Consider the following 22,493-nt stretch of genomic DNA (forward strand, 5'->3'; position numbering starts at 1 on the left):
AGCCCAGCCGAGTTGGATTCGACGGTTCACCTCTTTCTCGAAATTGGACCTACCTAACTGGATCATATGTCCTAGGTATATGTATTCGTCTACAATTTCGAGTGCAGCGTTCTCAACTATAACTGGGTGGAGCGATACATGAGCATTACACATTATTTTTGTTTTGCCCATGTTCATTTTCAGGCCCACCTGTTGAGAAACGCTACTGAGGTCATTGAGCATGGTACTAAGGTCATCCAGAGTCTGTGCCATGATGACTACATCATCCGCGAACCGCAGTTGAGTGATGTACTCGCCATTGATGTTGATGCCAAGTCCGCCCCAGTCCAGAAGCTTAAAGACGTCTTCCAATGCGGCGGTAAATAGCTTCGGAGAGATCACATCTCCCTGACGCACTCCTCGCTGCAACTGGATTGGCCTCGTAGTCTGATCCTGAATACGGACTGACATAGTGGCGTTTTCGTACAAGCACTTCAACGCTTGGATATACCTGTAATCAATTCGGCATCTCTGCAATGACCTTAGCACAGCCCAGGTTTCCACCGAATCGAAGGCTTTCTCATAGTCCACAAACGCTAAGCAAAGTGGCTGGTTATACTCGTGAGTCTTCTGTATAACCTGCCGCAGCGTATGGATGTGGTCTATGGTGCTAAAGCCTTTTCGGAAACCGGCTTGTTCGGGAGGCTGGAAGTCGTCAAACCTATTAGCGAGACGATTCGTAATGACTCTCGAGAACAATTTGTAAACATGGCTTAGCAGCGAGATGGGTCTGTAATTCTTCAGCAAGGTGTTGTCACCTTTTTTGAAGAACAGAACCACCACGCTCCTATGCCACGCCTCAGGCGTCGTGCCCTCGTGAATGACGGAATTGAACAATCGCTGAAGGACTTTAAGTATCGGTTTTCCACCCGCTTTCAGGAGTTCTGCTGTGATTCCGTCCTCACCTGGCGCCTTATTGTTCTTCAGTTGTTTGAGAGCCACACTAATCTCGTATAGGCTGACGTCCGGGATATCTTCGGTATAGTGTCGGGTCAACTTGGCTCTGGGGTCTTTAGCCAAGTTGTCAACAGGCTGCTGAGTAGTCATGTATAGCTGTCCATAGAACTTCTCGACCTCACTTAATAACTCGGGCTTGGAAGAAATAAGATTACCGTGCTCGGTCTTCAAACGCGTCAGCTGCCTCTGTCCAATAGACAGATCTCTGGCGAAAACTTTCGAGCTGCGATTGTTTTCAATCGCATTTTTAATACGCTCGGTATTGAAGTTTCGCAAGTCGCTGGTTTGCGACTTAGAGATCTGTCTACTGATTTGTCGGTATTTTGACGCATCTGCTGAAGACTGCAATCTCATTTCTTGCCTCTCTTCCATGAGTTTAAGTGTATGGTCTGAGAACTTTTTGGTTCTTTTCGTACGGTGGGTCTTATAGAACTTAGACCCAACGGAATGGACAGTTTCCACGAACCTGTTGTTCAGATCGTCCACAGTTTCGCAATTTGCTAGGCAATCAAAGCGGTTCTGCAGTTCTAGTTGAAAGGACTCGGGGTTTTGGATATGGGCACGAGTAGGTCGGAGCGTAGACTTCACCAGTCGATACCGTTCCAGCTGAACGTTGATATTCAACGTGCCTCTAACCATTCGGTGATCGCTACCGGTTTTCACCCTATGGATCACAGAAACATCGTTGAATATTTGCCGTTTGGTAGACAAGATGAAGTCAATCTCATTTTTCGTGGAACCATCGGGGCTCATCCAGGTCCATTTCCTGTGTGGTGGCTTCTTGAAGAAGGAGTTCATCATAAAGAGGCCCTCCTTCTCCATGAAGTCAGCCAACATTTGGCCCCTATCGTTCCTTTGCCCATACCCAAATCGTCCCACTTTCAACTCTGAACCGCTACGTTCGCCCAGCTTTGCGTTAAAATCCCCCATCACAACATTGTAATAAGAGTTTGAGGCATGTATGGCTTTAGAAATATCCTCATACAATACCTCTACCTCCTCGTCGGGATGTGTCGAGGTCGGTGCGTAAACCTGTATAACCTTCAACGAATACCGTTTGGTAATTCGGAGGACCAGGAACGCTACCCTGCTCGACACACTCTCGACTTTTACAACATTGTTCACGAGGGACTTGTGAACGATAAATCCGACACCACCTTGGGACTGTTGGTCGCCCTCCCGGTAGTAGAGCATGTTGCCGTATTCAAGGATTATCGAGCCCTCCCCCTCTCTTCGGACTTCAGACAATCCTATGACATCCCAGTGCAACTTGCTCATAACTTCTTCCAGCTCGATGACCTTTTCGTCGGACCTCAAAGTGCGTGCGTTGTATGTTGCCAGGTCTAGTCGTCGGGGTTGGCAGCGGAATCTCTGCCGGAGATTCTTAACACCCCTTGCCCCGCCGTTACCGTAACCGCTGCCAGAGCCAGGAATAGCGGGGCTGCCGGGGACTAGGGGCTGTGTTATATTTGTTCGGTCCATACAAAGTTTTGCCCGATACTGACCACGCTGGGCATGCGGGTTGGTCAGCGCAGTGCTAGATTATTCGCGCCGATGTCGCTGCTGCCCGACACCGGCCTGAGGCATTTCTTAATCTAGCCTGTGGGAATGGATATACCGCCATTCGTCGGTCGCCAGAGCCTCGTCGGTCCATCTGCAGGGTGCACCACGAGCAGGTGAGGTTGACAATTGGGGAGACAGACTGGTACTAGCCTCCCCCTTACACCCCTGAAGGAAAAACATCGTGAAAAAACCTGTATACCTGAGAATTTTCTTTATTCTCTACGTGTGTGTGACATGAGTGACGTCCAATCCGCGTTGGGCAGGCCTAAGCTCTTATTCTAAGAAGAGACTGGTGCTCAGCAGTGAGCCGAATATGGGTTGTTAATGATAATGATAATGATGGTGATGATGACGATGTGCACTTCATTCTCGGCTACATTACCACTTCCTAGATATTATCATGTGTCATTGTATCATTTATATAAAAAACAATGATCTAATATGAGATGATCATCATCAGATAATGTTTATTGTATCAGCCATATTATTCATCTGATATGCTAATTTATCTTGAGTGCTATGATCAGAATCATTGACCTATAGACCGATAAGATGAACGGTAGGTAGCATATACCTAAATGACGCGTATAGGATATACCTAAGGACTGATTTAGTACTGCGTCATTTGGGAAAAAGAAAGAGCTCTAAGTTTCCTGTCGCACAGTTATTTTTAGGGGTCTGCACCTCAAAAAGAAAAAAATGATACCATTATTAGAATCACTTTGTTGGCCGTCTATCTGATAAGACATTTTAGCTGAGGAACGTGTGTGTGAAAATTTTGATTAAAACCATATGAGGTCAGGACGAACAGTCTCATAGAGCTATAATTTAACTTCTAAATTAAAGTAAAAAAGATTATTTATCCCGTAAAACACGTATAATTCTTGATATTTTTTGTTGACCTACAACTATAAAATTCAACACTTAATACCTTATTACAAGTGTAAGGACATTAACCATTCAATTATACATCAATCTATACGTATGTGCCTAAAAACATTTCTAATTAAATGAAAAAAATAACAATAAATATAATTCAATGAGTGTACAGAATCCTGTTTCGACTCGAACATATCGGGTTTTTTCGTAACAGATTGTTGGACATTTCTCATTTCTCCTCAACATATTATGAACAAGTAAACTCTAAATGGGCAATGCTCCTGATTTCTGATGGTGCTTTATATTACCTTTTAATGCATTTAATGAAATTATAGAAATCATTTGGATACAGATTGGAGATACAAATTCATTTTTGAATGATATTTTTTCCTATAATTTATTCTTTTTTAATTACTTTTAACAATATTTAACACAACTAAACTACAATAACACTATTAAAAATAGATTAATGAAATATAGATAGAATAATTATTATTATTCATGTAAATATAGGTATGTGATTAATGTGTGGTGATTTTTGTTTTGTTTTGAGCTATGTATTTGTATAATTGATTATTTTCTCATAAAAAAACAAAAGTTCAAAGTCAAAAGATTGAGTGTGTCTATCATACAAAATGTTGGTCTGTGGTATTGTAGTTTCTAAGCTGATGAACCCATTATGATGTCGTTGTTATTGTTTAAAAGATGACGTAATCGATTTGTTTAGCTGAGGTGACATCGACGTTTAAATTAACTTATTTAATGAAAAGCCAGTGATGTATAACAGAGTTATCATCTTTTTTTGAATGTGAGCTAAATCTATACTAATATTATAAAGCTGAAGAGTTTGTTTGTTTGTTTGATTGAACGCGTTAATCTCAGGAAATACTGGTCCGATTTAAAAAATTCTTTCAGTGTTAGATAGCCCATTTATCGAGGAAGGCTATTGGCTATATATTATAACCGGAACCACGCGAGTGAAACCGCACGGTTGTATTTTTATATGAATGCGTGACCAGTGACGTGAGGAATAGCAGTCTTAAGGCAACAATCATACTTTGGATGATTTCATAAATTGTTTGTCAGATTATTTTCGAAAACAAAAGATTTCGTAATCATTAAAATTAACATGACGATGTTGCATTGGCCGTAACAGATAAACTATTTTGAGATAAATCTTTATCAAGTGACTCAAAGATCGATAAAAACAAGATAAGTATCATCCATCTCATAAAAATATAAAAACGTATGACAATTTCATAGTCAGCATTCAACGGTGAAGACAAATCATTCTTATTTCAAAAAAAAAAATTATTACCAATTCTGTAAAAATGGCAGTCATGATAAAAGCAGTACTTTTAGTGTCCGCGGTCTTCTTAATAGATTTTTGTACATCTAATAGTTTAGAACTTGGCACGACTGTCAACGGTCAGCTAGCTTACGTCGATAGTGTCAAGTTATCTTCAATACCCTTAAAAGTCAGGACGAAGAATGTATTCTACAGTGGCAATAACACTATCAAGGTATTTATTTACATTAAGTCAATTTTCAGGGTTCCATAGCCAACATAGAACCCTTATTAGTTCGCCATGCCCTTTTGACGGCCGTGACACAGTGGCAAGCACGGTGATTATAAGACGCAGGTGCTGGGTTCGATCCCCGGCTTATTGAGGTTTTCTTAATTGTCCAGGTCTCACTGGTGGCAGGCTTTGGCTGTTGCTAGTTACCATCCTCCCGGTAAAGACGTACTGCCAAGCGATTTAGCGTTTCGGTACGGTGTCGGGTAGAAACCGAAAGGGGATTTTCATTCACATCCTACAAATTTAGTTCGCTTCCATCTTAGATTGCATCATCACTTATCAGGTGCCAGCATGGTGGACTATTGGCCTGACCCCTCTTATTCTGAAAGGATACTCGATCTCAGCAGTGAACCGAATATGGATTGTTAATGATGATGTGCTTTAAGCTCACTGACAAAGTAGTTGGACAACAAGATTTGTAAATGGCTATTAAAATATGGCCTATTTATTGGATCTGTCAAGTACTCATCTTAGAATGACCTATCTATTCGATCTGTCAACTAAAAATTAAAATTAATAAATTTTATTACAGGGCATTAAGGTGCTCGACATGGCCAAGTCAAAAGCTAAAGTAAGCGTGACGTCAGGAGGCGTTGGCTTCACCTTCACCAACATTAAGCTGAAGAGTGAGAGAGGGGGAGAAATCAACTACCAAGTTCAAATTTTCGTGTAAACAAGCATTGACATCATTATGATATAACATAACATATTTTATTGTTGGCGATATTAAGGATGACAAAATAATAACAAATTGTGATGACTTTTTGTATATAATAATGTTAAATAATATAATTATATTTAAGTTTCTTATAAATATTTATTTTTACTTTATTCCAAACTAGTAGACGCCGCGCGGTTTCACTCGCGTGGTTTCCGTTCCCGTAGAAATACGGGTATAAAATATAGTTTATAGCCTTCCTCAATAAATGGGCTATCTAACACTGTAAGAATTTTTCAAATCGGACCAGTAGTTCCTGAGATTAGCGGGTTCAAACAAATAAAGTCTTCAGCTTTATAATATTAGTATAGACTAAGAACTTTCGCCAAATCTAGAAAAATTACCCATGTATTTATAATTACGTAACAATCATCATCATCTTCATCATCATCAGCATATCAGCTGATGGACATCCACTGCAGGACATAGGCCTTTTGTAGGGACGTCCAAACATCACGATCCTGAACCGCCTGCATCCTGCGAATCTCTGCGACTCATTTGATGTCGTCAATCCACTTGGTGGGGGGTCGACCAACACTACGCTGTCTAGTGCGGGGTCGCTATTCCAGCACCTTGAGACCCCAACGTCCATCGACTACTATATGCCCCGATCATTGCCACTTCAGCTTCAAGACTCGTTGAACTATGTCGGTGACTTTAGTTATTCTGCGGATCTCCTCATTTTTGATTCGATCACGCAGAGGTACTCCTAGCATAGCGTTCCATCGCCCGCTGTATGACTCTCTCTTAGTGACTGCCTCACCTCGGGACAAACTTACCACGCACTTTTTGCTACTCGCCTTCAGTTTAAACTGACAGTTTTATCTAACGATATGTCGTCAGTTTGTCAGTTTAACTATGCAGTTACAGATTTGCCTACAGACGGACGATTGCACTGTACAGGTTCAAAGTCTGTAGCGTGGATACATACTAATGTTATACCTAAAACTGTAGCGCATTATCTATTTATAGTAGCCTATCCAGATGTCTATTTGTCTGTTTACTGCCGTTTCACGAGTCTTGCGATATTTATTGGCCGTTCTTCCGCTATAAGCCGTTACTTTTATCTCGACAAGCGCATCGGAGCGCTATTTACGTAACGGAATTACCCTCGAAGCCTTATAGCAATATTATTGAAAAACGTCAAAGGGCGGAGTGAAAATTCAAAGCGGCAGTAGATGGACGTATGGCGATTGAACGATATATTGGTCAGCGGGCAGCGATGCGTAAAGCGTGACTTTGTACAAGAGCCCACGTTAAAAGTATTTGTGCATTCTGTGTTTTTTTTATAGACAGGGACAGTTAGATTAGAGCTTTAGAGCAGAGAGATTAGATAAGAGCCAATGATATTAATTTAATTGATTAATGGCGATCCCGTACCAATGTTGATCGACCCCTCCACTAGGTGGACCAAGGACATCCAGCAGGTCGCAGGGAGCCGCTGGATACTGGCGGCTCGAGACCGTTTTGTTTGACAGTGAATTTTTGACTTTTTTTTGTTTTTGAGTTATTTGCCTACTTCGAGACTTGTGCCCCTGGAAGAGATGACCTAATGAGTTATTTTTACAAGCTTGTATTTATTTATATTTTACTATGTAGAAGATGAGAGGGGTTAGGCCAAAACCCCTCTCATTCTGAGAGGAGACTCGAGCTCAGCAGTAAGCCGAATATGGGTTGAAATGGTGGTGGATGGTGGATGTAGAAGATTCATTAAAACCGCTGCTTGATGTTAATTGGACTCAATTCTAATATTATTATGAGGGTTTGTGAGTCGGTGTGGTTGTAGGAGGTATCTCTAAATCTCTACTCCATCTCGTAACCGTTTACGTTACACGTGCCGAAATGTGCCAATAGGGACTCCTCAACTAAACTAGATAAAACCATTGAGCCTATTTTTTTTATGCAAACTATATAAATATGCATCCGGATCGACATATCAACTGTAAAAATAACTCATTTTATCGTGGAATGTACTCCATGGTATGAGTTATTTGTTTTACCCAAAAAGTTATAAATTACTAGAATTAAAATAATTAGGTTTTTTTTTTCTTTACAAGTTAGCCCTTGACTACAATCTCACCTGATGGTGTGTGATGATGCAGTCTAAGATGGAAGCGGGCTAACTTGTTAGGAGGAGGATGAAAATCCACACTCCTTTCGGTTTCTACACGACATCGTACCGGAACGCTAAATCGCTTGGCGGTACGTCTTTGTTGGTAGGGTGGTAACTAGTCACGGCCGAAGCCTCCCACAAGCCAGACCTGGATCAATTAAGAAAACCTCAATCGGCCCAGCCGGGGATCGAACCCAGGACCTCCGTCTTGTAAATCCACAGCGCATACCACTGCGCCATGGAGGCCGTCTAAAAAGGTGTATAAATGAAGTGGTCAGTTCTTAGCCTACACTGTTGATTTTGGGGCCCGCGTTGAATATGCAGCGGCGGGGCGTGTCCGAAACTCTTGTAAACCTTTGTTTGGCGCTATATTGGATCCCGGCTTATCGGTCACTTTGATGCAGTCATATAGCTACTGTTTACCCGATACCTTTGCTTGCTTAAACTAAACTTACCTTTTATAGCATCCACAGATGGTCCAACTCGTAATATAATTTAATTTATACGAACGTTTTTGCAAAACATCAAAAACATGTAAATAAGTACATAATTTAACCTTAATATTTTTATGCTAATAATATTAAATTATTTAAAAGTAATAATAATTAATTTCAGGATTTAAGGCTAAGTCTTGCCATTCAGAGAGGTAACAACACGTACAGCGTATTGGGCACCTTGAACAATTAGATGAGTATCTATACTAATCTATACTAATATTATAAAGCTGAAGAATTTGTTTGGTTGAACGCGCTAATCTCAGAAACTACTGGTCCGATTTGAAAAATTCTTTCAGTGTTAGATACTCCATTTATTGAGGAAGGCTATATGCTATAAATTATTACCGAATACACCGTATTCTTACGGGAGCGGGAACTACGCGGATGCAACCGTGCGGCGTCAGCTAGTTTTTTATAATTATTTGAAGACAATGGATATATTATTCACTCTACGATACTGAATTGATCGCTGACAAATTAAATAAAAATCAGATATTTTATATGGATTAAATATATAAATAAAAATCAGGCTAATAAATTAATTTGAAACTTAAGTTGGAATATCTGTAGACGGCATAATAAGGGATCTTGATTAGTTTTACTTAAGTTTTGTATGTCAAGCGCCAACAAAGTTCAAGTGTGGTAAAGTGGGAGTAGCCTATAATACTCCTACGTCAAGAAAGGTGTATTAATTCGTTAAGTTTGAATTACAACAAAGTTTCTTAATTTTAGATCGTCTACTAATTTATTTTCGCTCGACTTCGACTAAATCGCAGAACCTAAGGGTAAAACTGATTAGTATGTTGGTATAAACCATACGTTGCAGCAAATTAAAGACTTTTCTAAAGTGGAAAAATCCCGCAATATTTCCCGCAGGAAAATACAGAATATCACGCGAAAGGAGTTGCGGGCGTCCGCTAGTCTATTATAAAATTTATATATAAGGTATCTGAGAATAATATGCGACTTACCTAAAAGTGTAAAAAGCACCTAGTAAGTAGTCAGGATTACAAAATAAACCTCGTACGAACAATATACAGATTCCTAGGAACAGAATTTCCAACCTGTTTCACGAATTATTAGTACTCAATGAAACAAGTAGTAGATAGCGCCGATAATGTCCCTGACTTTACAGGACATATTACGCAATCCCTAGAACTTTAGAACTAAAACACTATATCTCATACATTGCGTATTTTTCCCTTGTTTGTACATTTTAGCTTAAAAGACAACAGGCAATGGATACGGAACAAGTTAACATAATCAAAGGAAGGAAGTATTATTGTCCTTCCTGATCCAGTGTTAATAGTTGGAACGTCTGTCCCTATCAGGTACAATTCGTTAGAGCAAGACAAACGGTTGTTGAAGGGGAAAATTCATTGGGCGGTGCATTGCATCTTCGGAGGACATTAATCGACTCTTGGAGACTAATTTGTTGTTTAGTCACAGTTACTTGTTACCAGGCTTTCGCCTCCTGTACCTATTTAGCACTAGATTGTGACTTCCACAATCGTTTTCAAGCTTTTTATCACAAACTATAATTCGTTTAGTTCAATCGAAAATTAAACCACTTCTACGAGTATCACAAATTACAATTCGTAAAACTTTTGAGAGAAAAATATGCTATATCTAATCATGTCTAAAAGATATAGCTAATATTATAAATGAATTTATTACTTATCCCGTTCCCTTCCTTTCATTTCAACAGTGAAAGAAATATTTAAATCGGTTCAGCAGTTCTTCTGCAAACAAAAAACAAACAAATCTTTCCTCTTTATAATATGTTACCTTTATATTATAAAGAGAAAATATTTGTTTGTATAAATAAGCTTTACGTAAATCTTTGTCGGTTTTATGGTAATATCAACTTTCATAAATTATTTTGGAAGTTCGTTATATGAAGATTGTAGGTACCTACGTTATTCTAGTGCATGTAATTAAAAATAATAATAATATGTTTTTTTTTTATTATTTAGCATTCTAACAGCTCTTAACCGTAAAAACAGCTATTAAAAGTAAAAGTCTTAACAATCTAAGTTAATCAATATTAATTAATTGAATTCATCTTTGAAGTGAAAGTAAGATAAAGTAACCTATTTTTTATAATATTTGGCATGACTTTTTAAGTAGACGGGATAGTTTATTTTAATTTTTATCTCTTACTAAGCTGACGCCGCGTGGTTTCACCCGCGTGGTTTCCGTAAGAATACGGAGACAAAATATAGCCTATAGCCTTCCTCGATGAATGGGCTATCTAACACTGAAAAATTTTTTCAAATCGGACAAGATGTTTCCGAGATTAGGGCAAAGAAACAAACAAACTCTTCAGCTTTAATAATATTAGTATAGATTTTAGTTTCCAAGAGTATAATACCTTCCCTTTAGTAATTGAACATTATAACGTGTCAAAGCCTATTGTTACTCTGGGATTAGATATATCAGAGACGCTGGGAGACTCGGAATTCAAGATTTACGATTCCCCAGGCTGTGAAACTTGCGAGCAGTATTTTCGTGCTCCGTGACCAGACTTGGGATTTATCTGACGTTAAAAATGTGTAAGCTAGTTCCTACCAGTTTAAATATTAAGTTTCACATCCTGAATGTAAATTTATACTAAAATTTTGTAAAGTATTTCGTTAGATTGGTAAAGACCAATATCCTACTAATGTTTTAAACGCGAAAGTTTGTATGAATGTTTGGATGTTTGTTACACTTTAACGCCGCTACTTCTGAAGCGATTTGGATGAAATTTGAAATGGAAATAGATTTTACTACGGATTAACACATAGGCTACTTTTTATTCCGAAAAAATCGATGGTTCCCGCGGGATTTGCGAAAAACTAAATTCCACGCGGACGAAGTCCATTTCATTTCGAAGTTTTCCATTTCAGCAAAATCGCTTGAGTAGCCGCAGCGTAAAAGAGAAACAAACATACTTACACACAAACTTTTGCCTTAGTAATATTAGTGTGATGTGATTTCAAATATCAAAAAGATATCTAAAAAATGTAGTTAAAATTTTAAATTTGTGTATGTAACAAAAACTAGTAATATAAATTTTCTAGATATGATAATATGAAGTAAGTAATAAAGAGCTACATTTTTGCAAAACATAAAGCATGAATGTTGAATAATTTATAAAAGAAGTCACTAATTAGAAGTGAATGAAGATCCCCCATATTTCCTCAAGCAAATTTAAAAAAGACTATTCTAAAAAATGACATTTCATGTCTGAGACAAAGGGGAGCTCGCTACACATTTGCGCTTCCCTCCCCACTCAATTGTCCTTACATTTTACATTTCTGCATCATATTCCGCCCGTCGCAATGAAAAGTAAAAACATTGCAGATACGAAACTGTCGCACACGAAACTCGACCGAGCGATTAAAGGGATAGAGTTTACAATTGATCGCGGTGGTTATTTAGTAAATTCTGATGCAGAGAAAGATGAGAGTGGCTGAATTGAGGTAGAAGCTAAAGTGCGGAATAAAAGTGACGAGCGAAACTCGAAAGAAATAAACTAGAAGTGAACACTGAATCGCGCTATCGGAGGTATCGGATGCCTTCGCAAAAGAGTTAACAAGTTTAGAAAAGAGCTCTCGATATTAGAAATGACGTTCTGATTTCTTTAAATACTGAAGCTATTTTGCGTAGAGAGTGGATATATCCTCTGTCTCCAATTCCGGGGGGTGTAGTTTCGAATCCGGCCCGGGACATGCACCTTCAACTTTTCAGTTGTGTGCATTTTGAGAAATTAAATATCACGTGTCTCAAACGGTGAAGGAAACGTCGTAAGGAAACCTGCATATCAGAGAATTTTCTTAATTCTCTGCGTGTGTGAAGTCTGCCAATCCGCATTGAGCCAGCGTGGTGGACTATTGGCCTAACCCCTCTCATTCTGAGAGTAGACTCGAGCTCAGCAATGAGTCGAATACGGGTTGATAATGACGATGAAACTGTCATAAATCCCGTACGCAAAGTTACAGTAGGGGTATAAATAAAATATGAAAAGAAATTACAACGTAAAAAGCCACCCAGTAGGACCACGCGTTGCCCTGCGCCAGTTAGACGGCGCGTGGGCAGACGGCCGCGTGGCGCACTGGGTAGAGACCCTGCTTTCTGCATCCACGGTCGTGGGTTCGATTCCCACAACTGGAAAATATTTGTGTGATGAGCATGGGTGTTTTCCAGTGTCTGTGTGTATTTATACATTATATAAGTATTTATATGTAGTATATAAATGTATATGAATATTATAATATCAACTATCTTTGTACCCATAACACAAGCTACTCTGTATGCTTACTTTGAGGCTAGATAGTGATGTGTATTGTTTAAGTATATTTATTTATTTATAAAAATAAAAAAAAAGTTAATCTAGGCATAATTAAGTAAATGTTAAGTCTTAGTTATTTATTTACCCGCCAACTCGCATTGAAGCAGCGTGGTGAGTACTCTCTGTCTTCCATACATATCAACGATGTATACACGGAGGTCCCTTAACGGCCCGTTAAAAAAGACTGATAAATGATATAATTGGCAAATTGTCACCTAAAATATAGGTAAGAAATAACCAAATGAAAAGATATAGTATAAAATACTTATTTGGCATTCAGATAAACATTAAAACCGCCGGAACGAGGCGCAACTCTTTGGATGGCTATACTAAATTGTTGGCCAAGTAAGGTGCCAGCTCTGTGGTTACCGGTATGGTATATACTTCAGATAATTTGAGAAAGTTCTACAAAAAAAAAATTGAGCCAGTTTAATTATTTATTTAATTTGTTATAATTTTTATAATGGATGAAATGGCTGAAATGACCATGGATGTATATACCTAATGTAAATAGTTTTTGTGACTTCTTGGTTGTGAAAATGCTTTTATTTTGACATCCAAGAAGTTGTTACACAATTTCCACTTTACCATTTCTGATTCCTAGAATTTCTTTATTCATTCCTTAAAAGACTCTAAATAACTTTCCAACCGAAACAGGATTAGCAGCTGTAATAGTACGTTTTCCCCAATTAAGTTTTATTAAACATCTATCATCATTATCAACCCATATTCTCCCACTCACTGCTGAGCACGAGTCTCCTTTCAGAATGAGAGCTGCCTAATGTGGATTGGCATTCGTCACACACGTACAGTTCGCGCGGCGAGAGTTTGGCTTTGACCTTCGGATGGAGGGGATTACTGCGCATGGGTACTGTCACGCACACAATACTTTTCCTTTTTTATGTACCAGGTTGGATATTTGAGTGGGTCAAAATTCATGTATAGTGATAATAATGCTAGAAAATAATACGAAGTAGATAAACTTCTTCATTTATTAAAACTATTGATAGTTATTTTACATATTTAAAATGTTTATACAGAGACAGCAATGAAAATTCTAAATAATTGTTTTTAATAAAATTATTTATTCCAAGATACATGTAAAATTGGTACATAAGAACAAAAGAAAACTTAAAATAATTATTAAATACAGTGTGTCCCTGGATAATCTGCAACACCAAAAGGGGGTAATATTAATATTTAACAAAAAAACTTAAACAAACAAACTCAACAAATAATAACAATCGACAACAATTAACGAAAATAGCAATTCATTTGTGAACGTGATTGTACAACAGGAGTGCGCGGTACGTCGTTTCGGTGCGAGAGGCAGGTAACGACTGGAGCGCCAATCAGAGCACCGCGCACCCGCCCCGCACCCCGCTAATGCCCGTTGATACCCAATTTCTGATTTCTGCGCAATAACGGTCAAAGCCAAACTCTCGCCGCGCGAACTGTAGAAGAAGTCAGAAAATTCACCGATATGCAGGTTTCCTCACGATGTTTTTCCTTCACCGTTTGAGACACGTGATATTTAATTTCTTAAAATGCACATAACTGAAAAGTTGGAGGTGGATGCCCCGGACCGAATTCGAACCTACGCCCTCCGGAAATAGAGTCATAACCACTGGGCTGTCACGGCTCAATATAAAGCCATATTAAATAATGTATTGGCACTTCCAAAGAAAAGGTATTTTTAACCCGCCGCTATCGTAACGTCTTTGTAAACGTACACATGGTACGAGCTCGTAGACTAAGATAAATAAATGAACGAGCGAAGAATTTTAAACCTCAAAAGCGAAGCCGCCCAAGACCGAAGTCGGTTCGCTCGTACCGTTAGAGTCACGTAGCAGTTTTACTACCGCCTCAGCTGCTCGGGGAGCCAATTGGGAAAAAAACGCGTTATATTTCATTTATTTACCGTCCATTCATAATTGATTTCATTTATTTTAAGTTTCAATTTAATTTATCACACAGCTATGGTGATATTTTATCACTAGCTGACGCGGTTTCACCCGCGTGGTTCCCGTTCCTGTTAGAACACGGAGATAATATATAGTCTTAAACCTTCCTTGATAAATGAGCTATCTAACACTGAAAAAAATTTTCAAATCGGACCAGTAGTTTCTGAGATTAGCGCGTTCAACCAAACGAACAAACAAACTCTTCAGCTTTATAATATTAGTACAGATTATATATTCAGCCATTATTTGGAAGGCCTACTGCACGCTGGATAAAAGACATTGAAGTATTCACCTCGCTGCTTTAATGCGAGTTGACGGCGTTAGCCCCCATTCGCACGAGAGGTTTTTAACGGACGTTAAAATAGCGTTCAAATAGAACAAATGCATTCCCAAGTAGTTAACACGACAACGTTTTTAATACACGATGGTTTTTTATAAGCTGTGTAATTTCAATTTTGGGCATTGGAAATAGACCTTCATTTAACTTGATAACCTAATATTTTAACGCTTTTTTAACGTCCGTTAAAAAACTCTCGTGCGAATAGGGGCTTAAGGTGTTATTTAACTCTGTCGCCATCATTATCAGCCGATGGACGTCCACTGCTAGACACAAGTCTCTCGTAAGGACCTCCAAACGGTCTTGAGTTACCATCATCATCAGGGGCTCCATGTAACTTGTTTGATATCTTCGATCCACCTAATGGAGGGTCGACAAACTTGTGCTTGCCGGAAAGTAAGGGGTTGCCGTTCTAGCACCTTGAATAGCCAGCTATTTGAATTATGTGCCATTGCTTCAGCTTTGCGACTCGTTGAGCTATTTATCACGTTCGCTGCGGCACTGATTCTTTTCCCTGGTGCGGAACGAGGTTTTTTGACCTCGTACTAAAGCATTTTGTGGCGTGGAGCGAGGTTTATCGACCTCGTAACGTATACGAGGTCAATTGACCTCGTTCCGCAGCGAACGTGTTTAATAATTAACGTTCAATATAATATTCATTGAGTCTTATAATTAATATTATGAATACTATATTAAAAACACTTTATTTCTGCTTCGGGTCTGTTATTCTGAAGGACTAGGCGAACGGCAGGTGTTGAGCAGGGGCTTAGGCTACTGCGCGCCATATCTGACGCCGGACTTACGTGTGAAAGCAAAAATTTGTTAAAAGTTTTTAACACTTTTCATTTCAGAAATGACAAAAGTAAAAAAAAACGTACCTAATCTTTACCTATATGCCCCTCCCCCCCAATTGGAATTAAAGATTTGTGGCACAAAAAGTCCATTTTTTGAAACTACGAGTATCATCATCATTATGAACCCATATTCGGATCACTGCCGAGATCGAATCTCCTCTCACACCGAAAAGGGTTAGGCCAATAGTCCACCAAAATTCTCTGGTATGCAGGTTTCCCCTTACAATGTTTTTCCTTTACCGTTCTAGACACGTGTGATATTTAATTTCTTTAAATGTACACAACTGAAAAGATGGGGGTGCCCCAGACTACTACGTCTATAACAAGTAGCAATTTTACCTCCTCCTTCCACACTGAGAGGGGTTAGGCCAATAGTCCACCACGCTTGCCCAAGAGATTGGCAGACTTCACACACGCAGAGAATTAAGAAAATTCTCTGGTATGCAGGTTTACCCTCACAATGTTTTTCCTTCACCGTTCAAGACACGTGTGATATTTAATTTTTTTAAATGTACACAACTGAAAAGTTGGAGGTGCATGCCCCAGACTACTACGTCTATAACAAGTAGCAATTTAACGTAACAAATCGCAATTACGTAAATTTTCTCATTTGAAAGGCATTAAAAGGGTCATTCAACTCACTCAAAACAAATATAAGCGAAGTTGAGCGCAGTGTATGTAGTAAGCGCATAATGTTAATGAGAGCTCAATTCACGTCGATTTACCACGTGTAAATCTGAATGTACCCTCATTTATTAAAACATAATATCTCTGGGGCTATGAAAATGCACGAACATATTCAATCGAATATGTAGATATTCGTAGGCATTCGCATGTTGAAATTAATATTTATGAGGAATTTTTAATTATTTTTTTATTTTTAGAACCTAACTAGGTCTGGTTAGGGTGCAATAAATTAACTGATTGCGTAAATAAATTGATTAATTTAGAAATTTACGCAATCGGTATTTTGTTTTGCAATTCCACAATTGAACCTTTTGAAGTCCTCTCAATCACTATTTCCAAACTGTGCTGTGCTAAAAGTAAATCATTAGTCTATTAAAAATATCATCATCATCATCATTACGATGGACGTCTACAACTGGACATAGGTCTTTTATATGGATTGCCAAACAACAACAAACAACAACTCTCTGCAACCGGGTTGTTGTCATAGGTCCAGCTATAGGGGGATCACCATTCCAGCACTTTGGTACCCCGATCTGATGGCTCTTCTCACTATGTGCCGCTACAGATTCTGAATTCGCTGAGCTATCCCGGTGATTTTGGTTCTTCTGCGGTTATGGTTTAAAAACTATATTACTTATCCCTTCGATTATACTCGTAGTATCGCCGACTCAAGTGCAATTTTTAGGATTCCGTACACAAAGGTTAAACAGGACTCTAATAAGACTCTGTTTTCCATCCGTCCGTCTGTCTATCGCCAGTCTGTTTCTAATCAACTGCGATAGTTAGACACTTGAAATTTTCATAGATGATACTTCTGGTGCCTTTTTAACAGCAAACATTAAAAAAGAATAAAACAAATATTGAAGGAGGCTCGCATACAACAAAGTGATTTTGTTGCCGTTTTGACCCAAAGGTGACAAAGGTTGTTTTGCCTTAATAAAGTTTTGGGGTGGACTTCTTATCTTTTAGGGGTAAGAAAAATAGATGTTAGCCGATTTCTAGATATTCACACAAAAATTAACAAAAAATCGGTCCAGACGTTTCGGACGGGTTTGGTAACAAGCATCGCGATACGAAAATTTTATAATAATGTAGATGGTAAATAACCATTCGTGTGAGAGTCCGAGTCGCACTTGGCCGGTTTTGGATTAAAGTCAAGTCACGAAGCGAGTATGCTGAGCAAGTTCTTGGTGGCCAGGGAATTGTAAATCTTGAGACTATACCGTGTCTTTATAGTATTTCCAATATTCAGTGCATTCAACCTTTGGATGGTCGTAGGGTAGAAAACATTCCTTTTCAGCCCCGACGCAAAAAAGGAGTAACTAAGTATAACTGATATGTCTATCTGTGGCACTTTAAAACTTGAAAGGTTGACCAGATTTGAATACTGTTTTTAATATAAAATCTGGTTTCTAAGCGACGGTATTAAGATGTTTCGTTAAAATCGGTTCAGCTGTTTACAAGATATGGGGGTGAAAATGGGATTATTTTTATTACTCTTTACAATTTAGCCCTTGAATACGATACCTTACTCGTACTATCTCACCTGATGGTAAGTGATGATGCAATCGAAGATGAAAGCGGGCAAACTCATAAGGAGGAGGATGAAAATCCACACCAATCGCTTGGCGGTTCGTCGTTTGCCGATAGGTTGGTAACCTCCCACCAGTTAGACCTGGACCAATTAAGAAAACCTCAATCAGCCGAACACAGGACCTCCGTCTTGTAAATCTACCGCGCATACCACTGCGCCATGTAGGCCGTAATTTTTTTTTGAGAAATTTTCGAATATTTTCAAATAATTAGAGTGGATTGAGTTTACATTATTCTGTAGTTGTTTAATCTTGGTCTCATTATTACATCTTTACTATACGATATAGCTTATGTTCATCAGAGATATAGTAGTCTCGTAGTTCCAGGTAAATTAACAAAATTTTCTTTTTATAACATTACAAGCGGACGCCCGCGACTTACCTATTTAATCTAGCCCTATCGCGATATTATTTTTATTATTCTTTACAATATGACTTGACTGCAATCTTACCTGATGGCAAGTGACGAAGCAAGATGGAAGCGGGCTAACTTATTAAGAGGAGGATGAAAATCCACACACATTTCGGTTTCTACACGACATCGTACCGGAACGCTAAATCGCTTGGCGGTACGTCTTTGTCGGTAGGGTGGTAACTAGCCAAGGCCGAAGCCTCCCACCAGCCAGATTACGTGATGAAAGACCTTTCGCATTTATATATTAAGATAAATGGGGCTAAATTCACTAGCAATACAACATCTTGGGCGATTTATTAAGTAAATGTACCGACTGGCCACTACAACCAGCCGGGCTGCAATAGCAAGAACTTATTGCTTTCAAACTGCAAGTTCATAGACTGAAGTAACTTACCAGTAGTTATTGAAAATGATTACTTAAGGAACTAAAGCAGCAGCTTGTGCTCACTTGAGCTATTCCAGTTGTGTTCTTAAATAGTTATTTTATAGTTTTACGGTTATGCTTGTGTTAAGGATTGTCTTACCTACATTTGAATACTTTACTAATGAATTTGATTGTGTCTTAAAAGTACTTATTACCTACATTAACATTATCAACCCATATTCGGCTCACTGCTGAGCTCGATTCTTCTCTCAGAATTAGAGGAGTTAGGCCAATAGTTCACCACGCTGCCAAAATGCAGATTGGCAGACTCCACACAAGCAGAGAATTAAGAAAATTCGCTGGTATGCAGGTTTCCTCATGATGTTTTCCTTCACCGTTTGAGACACGTGATATTTTATTTCTTAAAATGTAAATAAGTTAAGTTGGAAATAAAAAAAGTTGGAGGTGCATGCCCCGGACCGGATTCAAACCCAGTTTCCTCACGATGTTTTTCCTTCACCGTTTGAGACATGTGATATTTTATTTCTTAAAATGTAAATAAGTTAAGTTGGAAATAAGAAAAGTTGGAGGTGCATGCCCCGGACAGGATTCAAACCCACACCCTCCGGAATCGGAGGCAGAGGACATATCCACTGGACTATCACGGCTCGTATATAACGCTTCGACGGCCGCGTGGCGCAGTGGGTAGTGACCCTGCTTTCTGCGTCCACGGTCGTGGGTTCGATTCCCACAACTGGAAAATATTTGTGTGATGAGCATGGGTGTTTTCCAGTGTCTGTGTGTATTTATACATTATATAAGTATTTATATGTAGTATATAAATGTATATGAATATTATAATATCAACTATCTTAGTACCCATAACACAAGCTACTCTGCTTACTTTGGGGCTAGATAGTGATGTGTATTGTTTAAGTATATTTATTTATAAGTATACATAGACGAGTATAAAGCATATTTTTGCATCAGCTTTGAACATATAACATTTATACCTACGATTGTAGGTACTTAAACAAAGTTTACTCCACAAAATACCGTACACGCGTTTCCCCAAGTCAAAGTAGAGCTCTAACTTAGTGTCTTGTTGCACCTAGATGTCTCTAAGTGCATCTGCTCGCAGTCTCAGTGGGAAACTCTCGTTACCGCAATAATCCGCTAGTAGGTGAGGCGCCTGTATTTTACAATTTACCCGAGTCGAGCGAAACCTCGCAGCTGTCCGCAGTTACACTTGTGAGCTACATTTTTCATGAAAATTGTAATAGAACGAGTCTGATATAGCCAGACTTACTTCTTTTTATGAAGACTGTGATAGTTCTTTTTTCATTATTAATATTATAAATAGATTGCCAAGTTTTTTTTTTCATTATTATCAGTCTATTTTAACGGCCCACTACAAGGCTATACGTGCCGTGATAGCCCATTGGATATGACCTCTGCCTCTGATTCTGGAGGGTGTGGGTTCGAATCCGGTCCGGGGCATGCACCTCCAACTTTTCAATTGTGTGCATTTTAAGAAATTAAAAATCACGTGTCTCAATCGGTGAAGGAAAACGTCGTGAGGAAACCTGCATACCAGAGAATTATCTTAATTCTCTGCGTGTGTAAAGTCTGCCAATCCGCATTGGGCCAGCATGGTGGACTATTGGCCTTACCCCTCTCATTCTGAGAGGAGACTTGAGCTCAGCAGTGAGCTGAATATGGGTTGATGACGACGACTACAAGGCTAGGCCTTCCTCTTTTAGGAGACGGGATATGGAGTTATAGACCCACCACACTTGTCTAGCGACCAAGTTCAAAGTCACTCAGCGGATGATGGAGCGAGCAATACTTGGAGTTTCTCTGCGAAATAGAAATGAGGAGATACGAAGGAGAACGATAGTTACTGATAAAATAAAAAAAATAAAAATTCATTTATTTCAAGTACTACCTAGGCTCAGTTTACAAGCACTTTTGAAATGTCAGTTGACTATTTGTGGAGACTCTACCACTGATTCGGAAAACATGTTCAGCAGAGAAGAACCGGCAAGAAACTCAACAGTTGCTCTTTGAAAAAAAATCATACAGTATTATTTACAATTGATAACAAAACAACATTACAATATAATATAGTTTTAATTCTTGTGTAAAGGTGGAAGCTGATCCAATGGTCTCCAAGCACCTTTATCATTAAGGATCTCATTAATGGTGTAGTAACCTCAACTGAACAAATGTTTTTTAACACATTGCTTATAGCTATGCATTGGCAGATCCATTACAATCTTGAGATATAATTAGCTCAGCTAGTTGCGAAGCTGAAGTGGTAATAAGAAGGGCATATAGTTTGAATAAACAATGTATATTAGGGTATTAAGGTGCTGGAATACCGAACCAGCACCGGAAAGCCCAGTGTTGATCGACCTACTAGGTAAACCGAGGACATCAAGCGGGTTGCATAATATGCTGATAAACTTTCAGTCTTTATAAAATGAGGTACGTCTGACTATAACAGGCTCTTATTCCATAACAAGTTTAATGTTATTGCGTATCTTTCGCTAGTTGTTGCAACAAACAAGTATCCTACCGTTTGATATATCTGAATTAATTGTATCTGGCATCTTGACATATTAACACTTTTAAATGTTCCTGAATTACTTTTATCTAGCATCTTAACATCACTAATAAATATTTCTGAATTATTAGTATCTCTCATTTTAATACATTAACACTGTATGATGTTAACACATATTTCTGAATTATTATTATCGGGTATTTACACATTACACTTTTAAATATTTGTGAATTATTTGTATCTGCCATCCTAACACGTACTCACTTTTGCATCTGTGTGTGAACGCAAAAACTGTCAACTGTCAACTTCTGTTACTTTACAGTGCGACTTCAAGTTTTTTTTCTTAAAGTGGTGTTACAACTTACCTTGGAGAGCACGTTAAATCGATAGTCTTGCCAATTAACATTAGCTGTATAATATTTGAAACCGTATTAGGCCAATGGATATGACCTCTGCATGCGATGCTGATGGTGTGAGTTCGAATCCGGTCCATGCACCTCCACCTTTTCAGTTGTGTTCATTTTAAGAAAGTCTCAAATGGTGAAGAAAAGCATCGTAAGGAAACCTGCATACCAGATAATTTTCTTAATTCACTGCGTGTGTGAAGTATGCCAATCCGCATTGGACCGGCGTGGTGGACTATTGGCCTAACCCCCCTGATTCTGAGAGGAGACTCGAGCTCAGTAGCGAGCCGAATATGGGTTAATAACGATATAACATTATCATCCCAAGCTCGCATTGGAGCAACGTGGTGAGTCTAAGCTCCATATCCTCTTTCTTTTAAACAAGCAGGACCGCGTGGCCGTTTAAAATGGGCTAATAATATTGATATTGATGATTATCAATCGTACTAATCTCAACGGAGGTAAATGAAGTTAGTTTATACTTGTATTAGTAGACAAGTGAATGCACTTTATTCCACCGCTATTAAAGCCATATGGGACTGAAATGCAACACTACAAGAGACAGGCCGCAAGACCAACAACTTACCGTATTCTCCGAGGCAAGGGATGTGACACTACGAAT

At 38.8% G+C, this 22,493-nt stretch overlaps 1 protein-coding gene across 1 annotated transcript; it reads left to right on the forward strand.

Annotated features, from left to right (window-relative positions):
* The first annotated feature begins 4,771 nt into the window (after positions 1–4,771).
* On the forward strand, positions 4,772–5,696 carry LOC112049454 (uncharacterized). Its single transcript, XM_024087329.2, has 2 exons — positions 4,772–4,961; positions 5,551–5,696. The coding sequence occupies exons 1-2, from the start codon at positions 4,779–4,781 to the stop codon at positions 5,689–5,691; spliced, it is 324 nt and encodes a 107-aa protein (XP_023943097.2). The 5' UTR covers positions 4,772–4,778; the 3' UTR covers positions 5,692–5,696.
* The last annotated feature ends 16,797 nt before the right edge of the window (positions 5,697–22,493 follow it).

This window comes from Bicyclus anynana, chromosome 7, assembly GCF_947172395.1.
Source record: "Bicyclus anynana chromosome 7, ilBicAnyn1.1, whole genome shotgun sequence".
NCBI lineage: Eukaryota > Metazoa > Arthropoda > Insecta > Lepidoptera > Nymphalidae > Bicyclus > Bicyclus anynana.